Consider the following 12,348-nt stretch of genomic DNA (forward strand, 5'->3'; position numbering starts at 1 on the left):
CTCGTTCTAGTGCTTAAACTAATTGTGGGTTTGGTCTATGATCTTCATATAGAGATAAATAGGGAAAATTGTATACGATGTGACTTTAGATATATTGTTAATCAGGGGTTGTTATTCTAGTTTCTAGAGGAGATGGTGAATGTTTGTAGGACTATTTTGTTTCTGCTAGAGCCAGCTCAGAGTAGTGATGAGTTTTGCAGGACTTCTTGTCCTGTTCAATGAGTTCACTTCAGTAAGTCCAATGTTAAACTGTACCATACTATTCCACTGGTAAAATCAGATGAAGACTGGAAGAGAAGTTCTATGGATCTGATAAAAGTAGCATGCTTGAAATATTAGAATTGGTAGACCATGACTAGAGGAAGGGTGGGGAGGGTGGTTGCTTGGGTCTGAGTGAGAGAAGCCTACCTTTATTCTTAGCTTTTATTCACTAGGTGACCTGCAAATGCGCAAAAGAACCTCTGCCCATACAGGCACATTTTCTGTGGTAGCCCCCACTTGATGGGATGGCCCACTTAAAAGAAGTCCGGAAAGCTTCCACTCTCCTGGCTTTCCACCAAATATGCAAAACTGAATTATTCAAGAGGGCTTTTAACTCAGGTAATAAGCTGGTACTGTAAAAAATGGATCAGACAGATGTCTTGGTAAAGGGACAGGGCCTAAAGACTATAATACTGGGTATATCTGTTGCTGTAGATATGCTCCTACTGGGAATTTCCGCATCATTTAATATGTGCATGTCAATTTACTTAACGTTTTTCTGCAATGTTTCATATTTATATTCAGTTCTATGCTTATTTTCAAATTTCTGCAGTCCATACCCCCTTGTATTATTTGTTGAATGTACGTTGATCATATTGACTTACACTATGTAATCCACCTTGAGTCTCAGTGAGACAATTGGACTCTATATAAATAAATAGTAAGATTGGATCCCATGGAGCCATTCTGCTACCAGTGACTATTTCCTCTGGTGAAAGGGAACTGCTGCTGATGCAAGAGGCTCTCGGACTTGCAGATAAGACTACTGCATCCGGGGAAGGCTTCTTGTCTTTGCTGGTAGAACAGATTTGCAAGATTCACCAATTATTATTGTGAGGCGTTGATGTTTACATTTTTAGTGTGTCCTGCTGCCAACATAAATCAAGTCCATAATCACGTTGCTGAATGTGAAATTTATTAGTCGCTAACTTAGAAGGAATAACAGCACTGTGACCCAAGGACAGTCAGATGAAAGATGCATGCATGGGTGTTCTGCAGGCAGACAAGAGGAGAGGCATTTTCAAGTTCTTTAGTCTTAACTGCTGGTTTGAGAGGTTAGCTTTACATAGTTGCTTACTTGAAACAGAAATAAATACAATCAGCTATTTTTATAATACCACAGGAGAACACTACATCTCTTGACCAGAAAACCATTAAAATAGATGTTTCGTTTTTTAAAAAATGAATAGTATGGAAATTCAGTTTGATTCCAAACAAGAAGAACTAACTTCTCGGAACTGCAACTCAAACAAGAGAACTTTTTGTTGGGGGTGGGGGTTGAATATGCTACTCCAGATATGCAAAGTTTCTGCAGTGGTGTTAATATGATCATACTTCCTGATGGTTCTCTGACTTAGAATCTTAATAAATTGGATCTTCCAGAGATGTTTGTTGAAATCTTTTCCTGATGGGCAATGCCTAATGCATATCAACAAAGGAAAACAATAAGGCACCTGGGGAAGTGGTGGAAGTGCCTTTTTATTGTCCATCTAGATATGCTTTATGGAAGGCCTCCTCTTCTTGGCTTACACTGCTTCTACGTAGTTCGCTGGAAGCATGCCTGTTTTGCCTGTTCTCTGCACAGTCCCATACATCCATCCTTCATCAATGGCCTGGACGTTCACGATTGCATCGCCATCTTTGAAGGAGACTTCATCCGCATCTGCCGCCATGTAATCATACATGGCACGGTACGTCTTCTGTTTGAAAAGAAAACAAAAATGGTCTTGCATCACAGATGGACCATTTCCAGTATTCCTTTGAGGATGTAAAACTGAACTCTTGTGTATTGAGAGCCATAGATCGCTCTCCAAAGGAGTATAAAAACGTATGTACAACATGTGCCCAATTTACACTCTCATCATGAAAATCTATTAAGTTAAACTTACGTTGCATGGTGGCTGATGTTTCAGCTGCTCTGTTTCTAATACCCTCCCATTGTATGTCTTCAAAAGAAAACCGTTTAACAAAATCCCAAATAAAGTGTGTGTGGCGGGGGGTGGGGGGGTGGGAGTATGACACCATCCACATACAAGGTACTGGATTCTCAAGGTCTGTCAATCAAAGGACTTTCACTTGAAAGAACAGTGTGCTTTATGTTGCTTGCACACTGAAGGCGTGCTGAAGCTATTGAGCTCTACTAGGGTTATCAGGCTGAACCTGGCAATTCGCAGGAGGGTTAGAGATGGGGAAATGGGCAAGTGATGTTGGCTACATCATGAAATCACTTAAGGGAAAACCTGGAAGTGACATAGAATAGTTCTAGGAATTGCCAGAAGCTCTATGATAAAATCCCTAGAAGTGATATCACAGCATATCTGATTTTTTAAATTCTCCTGCCAACACTTGGAGTGGTGGTGGAAAATGAGATTTCCAGCAGAGAGCCTCCTACCATAGGAGGTGGCCTGGCAGTCCCATGCTCTACCCTGCTCTCTCTGCAGCAGACTTTTGTTGCAAATTGGTCCACCTACCCTCCCTGTGAGTAACATGGAAGTAGCTGGTTCCTTTTGAAAGCTGAGCATGAATTTCTTAGGCCTCCTTCACACTGTTCAGGAAGGGGGCCTTTTTAACCTGCTCCACAGTGTCCTGGAGAATTGAGGTATTCTCTAATTAGGCCTGGTCTTTGGTCTGATTAGGCCATAACTAGTTTTGGCAGGACTAGTGTGAGCTGCTACAATATGGCAAGTAGGATTGCCAGGCCAAGCCTGGCAACTGGCAGAAGGGTTGAGGACAAGGACACGGTGAGGAGGCTGGTATTGCAACTTCCAGGGAAACCCGGAAGCCATAGCAGTAGCTCTAGGAATTGCCAGAAACTGAGTTTCTGGCAATTCCTAAAGATACTGCTGTGGCTTCCGGGTTTCCCCCAGAACTGATGTCATCACACTTGTAAAGCTGGTGAGATCTTTTAAATCCTCCCACACCAGTTGAAGCAGCAGCAGACAATGGGAGCTTGGGGTGGGGGACCCCATGCGCCAACTGGGGAGGTTGGCACCCTGATGGCTATGGATAATTGATAAGCACCCTGAGCCATTTGAGAATGGGAGGATAAGCAGCATCAACTGAGCTCTTAGTTATTGAAGGGACATGCAGGGGGTGAGGTTTAACAATTCTCAGCACTATTTTACATGCAGGTCAGGACTGAAGCCGGTGGTGATGCTGGCTACGTTTAGAGCCAGGATGTGTTTGCCCAAAATAGGTATGGAACCTCATCCTAAGATTCTCATATTCAGCAACAGTTGTGTACGTACCAATATATACAACAGTCTTCCTGCCAAACAAGAAATGCTCTTAGCTATCAGTTGTGCTATTAGCTTTGAGAATACTGGTTACCTCTTAGATGAAAAGAGGATGCTATCCCTGCTACACATGTTCACACAAACAACTTTGATCATCTGTTCAAATGTGTGGTATCATCTCTCCCTTACCCATTACAACAGGCTTTTGCACACACAAATCCAATTCATAAAAGTTGTCAGCATACAAGGAAGGGGCCATAGCTCACGATGGGGAGGCTTATTGGAAGAATATGCCTGCTGCTTTCTATGGAAAAAATCCCAAGTTCAGGCACCTCCACCCAAAGCATTTGTGGTGCTAGCTGTAACTTTTCTGCCTGCAGTTTTGGAGAATGGCTGCCAATCAGAGTAGACTATACTGAGCAAGATGGAGCAATGATCTGCTTTGGTAGAAGACAGTTTCCAACATTCACAGAAGCCTATTTCTCTGCACATCCGTCTTATGTGAGATCAGGATAATGTTAGGACCCGAAAGATGGAGAAAATGGAAATCAGTTTTGCTTACCCCTCCAGTAGATGGATGAGATGGGATGGAAGATACTGTTGTTTGCTGTGTGGCAACAGAAGATGATCTTTGTTGTGGCAGCTCTACAGTTTTAGCTTGCTTGTATCCTACTAGGAAAAAGAAATGTCTGAATGATCAATGAATTGGAACATTTGTTTGGCTTTAAAATTCCAGCATGCTTCAAAAACACGTTGCAGAGAGTTTGAGAGGCTGGGTTATATTTCATGAGACTGTGAAGGCTCTCAGATGGTGTAATTAGCACATGTATGTACCTTTGTAATTAGATGTTTAAAAAGAATTCATACAAGAATATGGACAAATAGAATTGCATTTGCACGCATAATAAACAGAACGCTGGCTCTTCTGGAAATGGCCAGTATTTGCTACTCTCCTTATTGGTTTCTGCTTTGAGAGATGCCTGAAGTCCTGAGACTAAGGCCATTTTCATATGGTTTACCAGCCATGGAACATGGTGCCGAGCTCCCGGAACAACAGTGTCTTCCTGGCGTGATTTCGTGCGAGAACTCTTGCATGAAATCGCGCCAGGAAGACGCTGTCGTTCCGGGAGCTCGGTGCCATGTTCCATGACCGGTAAGCCATGTGAAAACGGCCTAAGGCTGGGAAATCCTCAGGCATAAGAAGGACTATGAACAGGTACTGTACTACCGCAACAGTAAATAGAGATTTGGTGTTGAATTAGGTAGTGTTTACGCTTGGCAGTTATGTTGTGAGCCAGCTTTAATCACCCTTTAAAGTTCAAGATGGGTAGCTGTGTTACTCTGTCTGTAGCAGTGGAAAAGAGCAAGAGTCCAGTAGCACCTATAAGACTAACAAAATTTGTGGTAGGGTATGAGCTTTCACGAGTCATGGCTCACTTCTTCAGATACAGCTAGAATGTGAGTCTATCTGTCCTTATATCTTGGACAGTGAAGTGATTACAGAAGCCAAATGATAATAGCTGGTGCCCTTGTCATTCACCGGCTATTATTTGTTAGTCTTATAGTTGCTTCTGGACTCTTTTCCACCCTTTAAAGGTTACTGCCAAAGCAGCAATTGTGTTTTGCAACATGGGTGACAACATTGTGGCCAAAAAGCTAAGGTTTTATTTATTTATTAGCCACCTTCTCTCACTGAGACTCAAGATGTGACTAGCCCACCAAACAAGCAAAACTACTCTGAACTGTTTCTGCCTATTCATGTGCTTTGCACCCCTCTGACCAGGCTGTCTTTTCAATGGACATAAGTTTGTCTGTGATGCAAATTCTCCATTTGGGTTGAAATACCTACTTCTTGCATTTCAGACGATATAGAATTATTCTTACTCAGAAGTATTCTTACACGAAAACTATTTCATGTTATTATGTTTGACTGTTTTTTTAAAAAAAAACACCTTAACAAAAACTCTTGCACTACATTGACTTTTTTTTGCAATACGGCCTTGAAAATATTAAAAAGCAGGTCTTTGATCTTTGCTGTGACTTCCACTATTGCTTGAACTATTTTTCCCAGCTAAACTTGAATGGCAGCCCTGTTCAGTTGATCCAGCGTTTAGCAGTTTCAGTACCTGCTGAAGTTGTGGTAAAGAAGCCTCCGTTGCTGTAATAGGACAGATGCTGATCAGGAGTTTCTGAATGTTCTGATTTTTCATCACCAGCACTCAAGCTCAATGCACTGGCAGAGCGGGATTGCTCTCGGCTGCGTCGTTGGGCTTGAACTGGGGAGACAAAATGGGGAGAACACATGGTTTTTGACAGCAGTGTGCTTTAATCTCTGCGATCATCTGTGTCAAAAGAGAGTAAAACAACACTTCTAAAGGGTTAAGGAGAATGCAAATGCTTGAATTGCTGCAAACAATGTCACAGTTGGGGCAACATACCAGTGATCAAATGTAAGCTTCTAGACTGAATGTTGTCTTCTGCTGGGTCATAGTCAAAGACCGATCCAGGATTAGTACGCCACACACGAAGATCTGCCAGAAACAAAGAGGTTGTGATGAGTGTTATTCTTTATTGCTCTTCACTTCAAACATCAAAACATAGTAAGTGAACGAAAATTAGTAGCTGTAATGCCTAAGTATCTTAAAATATAATCTTTGAATCCAGGGGATAAAGGATAAACCAGACTACAGATCCACTAGTTCATATTGTGTGAGCAGTGATCTTTCCTAATGTCTCTTCCTGAGATCCCTTGTAAACAGAGGGCCAAACTAGATGTGACATCCACAGATTGGGCCCTGTGGACACCACCACTATTTTAAAGAGATTTCCAAATGCTGCAATACACTTACATATATAAGTGTATGGAATAAATTTTATTTCTACGTGTGGCCTGACTGCATGATCAGATTAAAACTGCAAAGGGCAGTAACTAGACATGGGCACGAACAGCATTACGAACGGAAAAAACCCACAAACAGCCTGTTCGTCTGTTCGCGAACAAGCCATTCTTGAGGCTCCATTCTAAACAAACAAGTGGTTGTTGCAAGCCTCGTTCACTGCCTTTGTCAGCCGTTCGTCAAGCCAGACAGTCTGGGGCCTTTCAATCAATTCCCCTGGAAACAGCAGGGACTGAACTCTGAACTCCTTCTGGTTTGCCTTCTGGCTTTAACCCTTCAAAGTACTTGCAGCAGAGAGTCCCGTTTTTGCCACTGTGAAGAGAAAATAACAACAAAGGGGGAGACCCATGCATCATGCCTTTCCCGGGCTACAATCTCTCTGAAACTTGGAGGGTCTTCGGAGGACAGTGAGGACTATGTCCCCTGCAAATTTGGTGGGTACTGGACATTGGGAAGGTCAGTTTGTGAGGTGTTTAAAGGGCCCTGCCCCTTGCACATGGCAGGAAAGGGCCCTTTGAACTATCAGCTGGCAGGCAGCAGGGGGAATCCCCCCTGCCACTTGCCAGCTGATAGTTTAAAGGGAACTTTAAAGGGCCAAGAACAACAAACAATGAACAGTTTGTGAACAGGGTCATGTTCATTACTGTTTGTTGTTCATTGTTCGTGGATGGCAATGAACAACAAACAGCTTGTTCGTTTTTTTTTCCGTTCGTGCCCATGTCTAGCAGTAACAACAGCACTTATATTTTGCTTTTCTAGATAGATTAGTTTCCCACTCAGAGTGGTGAACAAAGACAGTGTTGTTATTATTGCCACAATACAGCTATTATCGTCACAATATGGCAGTAGTGGGATACCAATGAGCAGAATGTTGATTTGCAGCCCAACCACTTAAGGACAATGCGAACATGACTTCATTTGCATTTCATGGGAAATGCAACTGTTTGAAGTGATCTGATTTTTCCTGCCTTGCACTCCCTTCCCGTTTTATTGGTACTGCACCTGCTTTTGCTCCAATGAAGTGGATTTTCATGTTATATTCATATAGATCATTTAATGAATTTTAAGTTTCCCCCAACTTGTGTTAAAGTATGTTTTATTGCCCCAGCTTAATTTGTACATCCAAACCACAGGTTCCATTTATGTTATCATTCCAAACAACAGGTTGTAGCAGAGCTATATCACTTTGCCATGGAAATCTGACAACTTTGTACCCCCAGGTATTCAGATTTCTATTTCCTCACAACCCATTACCTCATCAATCTTGATCCCCCCTCCCCGAACATTTTCCTGCTGCATCTTTAATGACCCGGCTTTCCAATCACCTTTGGAATTATCTGCCACAACCCAATCCTAATCAAGACATATAACAATTGTCCATATTAATTAACATTGTTTACATATTACGCATATATCCTTAATATAAATATTGTACCACAACAGGTGACAAGCATGATTTTGGGGGGCAAACACAGGAATTCAATTGTGTGCATCTGCACAGTTGCCAGCACTTATGCTGTTTGAAGTTTTTGGGAATATCATCATCATCATCAGCCCTCTTCAGGACAGGTCGTATGATTTTATCACATCCACACTTAAACACGCGCTCAGATTTTTAGGATTAGCAGATGTAATTAGGCTAGTCTGCCACATTATTAACAGTTAGATATGTGTATGCTCTGATATGCTATGATATGGAGTGTGTACAAGTGAATATTCCCGTTTTGTTATGTTCTTTGTAGTTTATCTCTTAGTTTGTGTTTTTGTAGTGATCCCATTGTTTGTTTACCTGTTAGTAATAAAACTCCATTACTGACCACTGAACATCTAATTAACCATGGGGGGGGGGTTCTATTAGAAAGGAGATGGAAATGATAGTGCACTGTGCAGTAATAATTTTCTGCCATATATCATAGGCAATTATGTAACAGGTTTGTGAGATACATCAACACATAATTAAAAAAAAAAGAACCATACAGCCTAGAAGGTGAATACCTGTGAAATTGTTCAGTTCTTGATCCTGATCTACCCGTTTTCGTTCTATTTCCACTACTTTTCTCTGAATGCCCCTGTAGCTGATATCACTGAAATCCTGCATGTTCTTCTTTACACGCTCTGTTATGGGGTCAGTAACCACAGGGGTGAAGCTTCCTTTGCTCTTTTCAAAGTCTTCATGGTATTTCACCTGCAAGTATCAAAACAATAGTATGTCTATTCCAACTTTACATGTTTTAATAATTTGTATTTCTGCTTACCTTTTCCCAGTTACATTTGTTCCACTGGCTTTATTAGATACGCTCAATGCCTGCGAACTCTGTTATATCCAGATTGATTCCTGCTTTTGTAGTTTAATGGTTGGGTTCAAAACATTTCATCTTCATGATACATTGAGCACCATTTAAGAAATCTCCATTGACATTTTGTTTATGGTGATCTCACAGAAAGTGGTAATTACCGTGGAAATGTGCCGTTGAGTCTCACGAACACGTCTCATTTCAGGAGTATCCAAGACAAAGGCTGCTTTACCTTGTACTTGTTTCCGGAAACTATCAGAATATAGAACCTGACAAAATGAGATATGGTGTAAGAGAAGAAGGCCAGTCACGGAATGGATTTAAACAGATTTCATGTAGAAGTCATCAGAAATTAGTAGTGAAGGAACAAAGCGTTGGAAGTGGAAACAGCTTGAATTGCAAGAAGATGCTGAAATTGTCTTTTACTAATGGAATATTGCCTTTAAAAGATCATTGCAGATGTAAGAACATTTATTTTGTATTATTTGTATACATTCCCACCTTGTCCCACCCCAAGAATTCCTGATGGCTAAAACTCAAAACACAAGAGATAGAATGAAACACCAATTTTAAATATACAACAGTAAATCAACCAGCTTAGTCCGAGACCCTAAAACTCTGCCTAGAGTATTTCAGGCCATTCTAGAAAATACTCAGGCTTAAACTTTGGAAAGTATCTGGGGAACAAGAGATCTATCTTTGTGAGGACCGCTCTGTATGCCTTCATCTTTTAAGCTTGACAGTCAAGAGCAACTTAACTCACCTTAAAGATGGTGAATACACAATAATGGGATTGGGGCAGTGAAAGAGTTCAGTGGTTCACTGATCAAAGTTAGCATCTTGAATAGTCCCCAGAAAAGCACTGGTATAATGTGCTTCTGATGACTCACTTCCACCAGGGGACAAGTCACCACATTGAACACCATTCACAGAAATTTTGGAGGGTTACTTCCCCAACCAGTAGAGCTATAATTTGATGGTTTACTGGGCAGGTGCTTCAGGAGTCCCTACTTTACCACACCTCCTCCCTTTTCCTCTATTAGGATAGTAGCTTACATGGAAAAATGACAAATTAATGAGATCAACAACAGGATAATTTTTTCCAATCCACCCAGCTTTAAAACATATCATTGGTTTATATTTTATCCCACAGTCTCAGTCACATGATTTTTTTTAACAGAATCAAATTAATTCACCAGTTTTTCATACAGTTTTTATATACAGCCCTTCAGGACAACTTAACGCCCACTAGGGTTGCCAAGTCCCCTTACCCTCCTGGTGGGAGGTGGGAGATCTGGCACTTACCTTTTGATTGTTGTTTGTGTGTGCGCATTGGGTGCAGGCATGGGACTAGTAACCCTAATGCCTACTTACAGCGGTTTACAAGGTATGTTATTATTATTGCCACAACAATCACCCTGTGAGGTGGGTGGGGCTGAGAGAGCTCCCAGAGAGCTGTGGCTGACCCAAGGTCACCCAGCTGGCTTCAACTGGAGGAGAGAGGAATCAAACCCAGTTCTCCTGCTTAACCACTATACTATTAATACTAATATTACTACTATACTATTAATACTAATAACTATACTAATAACCACGATTAAATTGTCTGACAAGATGTATATGCAATGCCTATATACTAGAACGCCCAACATATAAAAGATTTTTCATTACTTCTGCCACTTTATAATATTTTTTCTGTAATAATACATCTGGCTAGAGAAATTATACACTTATACATAAAAAGTACGCCAATGTCTAGTGACCTTAGATACCTACAAGATTTTCAAGGTGTAAGCTTTCAAGAGTAAGAGGGTGTCTGAAGAACAGAGCTCTGACTCTTAAAAGCTTACACGTGGAAAATATTTTTGGTCTCTAAGGTGTCATTAGACTCATATCCTGACATTCATTTAAGTACATCAGCCATAATGCTCCATTTTGAGGAGTAAATGTGTGATCAAAGACAAGAAATATCTGAAATTTTGAGATCCATACAGATGGGCTATCATAAACTTTGGCACCAGTACTTTGGGTTCAGCTTTTATCAGGGCTGGATCTAGGGTTGCCAGCGGCCAGGCAACCCTTTATTAGAAGGTAGACACACATACATACAAGTGGCATTGATTTACTGGTCATTTCCATGGATGGAAGTAGGGCTACCAATCCCCCGCCCAGGGCAGGAGATCCCGTTTCCACCTCCTCCCCCAACCCCACTTACCTTGCCAGCGGTGGGGCGCGCCCCTAGGGCACCCCCTGGTGGCGCAGCGCACCCCATGCTCCACAACGGGCCCATTTTGAGCCAAAGCAGGCCAGGAGGGGGCAATTCAGCCTTTCGGCAAACACGGAAGTGCACGCTGGGCCACCCTTTGACCTGCATGATGACATCACTTCCTGGAAGTGATGTCATCACGCATTCCAGGAGCGCACACACTACGCATACATGCGAGGAGAGACACAGGACACCATGGAGGGTGAGTGCCAGGTTCCCAATCCCCCACCAGGGGACTAGAGGGACCTGATAACCCTAAATGGAAGGGATATCCACCTGTCCAAAATAGCTCAATCGCCTCTCCTGTGCATAGTGGGTGCTCCACAACAAAATGGGAGTTCAGACATTTGCAGTGGTAGGGGAGAACTGGTGAATACTGCTCCCCTTCCATCTCCTTCCATACAAACAAGTCTGAACGCACTCCAGACACAGCTTTCACATTTGCATCTCTGGATCATGGTGCCTATGGTATTTCATGCTAAGTATTCTATTATTTCAGGAGAGCAATCAGCTCCAGGTTCACAGGATATTTGCACATGTATGAAGCATATTGCTCCAGAACAAGATTGTAGAAATCAAACAGCATAGAGTGTTGTTTTCTGAAGTTTTAGTCAAACTACTTCAGACCACCTGAGTGGGCCTCTTGTAGGCCTCACAGGCCAAGACTCTGCTTCATCTTATTTTTCTTGGAAACCAGTCATGGGCAGGCCCTCACAAAGTTTTGGATTTCGGTAAGCTGTTTCCACAAAAGATATAAAGTGTAGCATCAAAGTAATTTCATTTTAGTTCATAAGCTGTTATTTGAAATAAATGGTTATTTAAAAATCCTCATCCTATGTATTAAATATAGGCACTACAGAAACAGAAGGATAAATTACAAATGTTATATTTTGAGTTATATTTTAGTATTTAAAATGACAAAATAAAGTTATAATATTAATGAAGTTAATAGTTGGCTGATATTTATAAATTGATTATTGATGTTATGTTTTTTAGGGTGTTAAAAAAGTTATATAGTTTGTAGATTATTGGTCTGTCATCCTGAAAAATACCGAGCTAATGTTTTCTTGATTGCGTTTAGCTCTCTCCATCTCTGGAGTGACAGGTGTTGGAGTTCCTTTTCCCATGTTCTCTTTGTACAACACCTACAGCATACGAAAGAGTGTCCAGAAATCAAAATTAGATGGTTGTCAATGAACCATTGTGTAAGTTGTGTTACTGTTTAATCATACTCATCACTGCATGGTTGGTAAAGAACTCAGAAAACAAAGTGTTAAAAAGTTACTAGATAAAGTAAAAAAGAAAAGGTAGTTTTAAAAAATATATAACAAAAAAAATAAAAGGAGTGTTTTCTTTATAAAAATAACAATGGATAAAGATCAGATAAATTAGAT

The 12,348-nt window shown here is 41.2% G+C and overlaps 1 protein-coding gene across 42 annotated transcripts in view; it reads right to left on the reverse strand.

Moving 5' to 3' along the window:
- Positions 1 to 1,155: 1,155 nt before the first annotated feature.
- Positions 1,156 to 12,348, reverse strand: part of NEB (nebulin) — a 219,199-nt gene continuing 208,006 nt past the window's right edge. For 34 of the 42 annotated variants that reach the window (XM_054971307.1, XM_054971310.1, XM_054971326.1 and 31 more), the window contains 7 exons: positions 12,007 to 12,099; positions 8,850 to 8,957; positions 8,390 to 8,579; positions 5,936 to 6,028; positions 5,624 to 5,773; positions 4,060 to 4,169; positions 1,156 to 1,961 (listed from right to left, as the gene is read on the reverse strand). In XM_054971307.1, the coding sequence (XP_054827282.1) occupies positions 1,788 to 1,961; positions 4,060 to 4,169; positions 5,624 to 5,773; positions 5,936 to 6,028; positions 8,390 to 8,579; positions 8,850 to 8,957; positions 12,007 to 12,099 (918 nt within the window). In that variant the 3' untranslated portion in view covers positions 1,156 to 1,787. The remainder of the gene's footprint in view (positions 1,962 to 4,059; positions 4,170 to 5,623; positions 5,774 to 5,935; positions 6,029 to 8,389; positions 8,580 to 8,849; positions 8,958 to 12,006; positions 12,100 to 12,348) is intronic. The other 8 variants (XM_054971346.1, XM_054971347.1, XM_054971348.1 and 5 more) reach the window with 2 other exon arrangements.

This window comes from Eublepharis macularius, chromosome 2, assembly GCF_028583425.1.
Source record: "Eublepharis macularius isolate TG4126 chromosome 2, MPM_Emac_v1.0, whole genome shotgun sequence".
In the NCBI taxonomy this organism is placed as follows: Eukaryota; Metazoa; Chordata; class Lepidosauria; order Squamata; family Eublepharidae; genus Eublepharis; species Eublepharis macularius.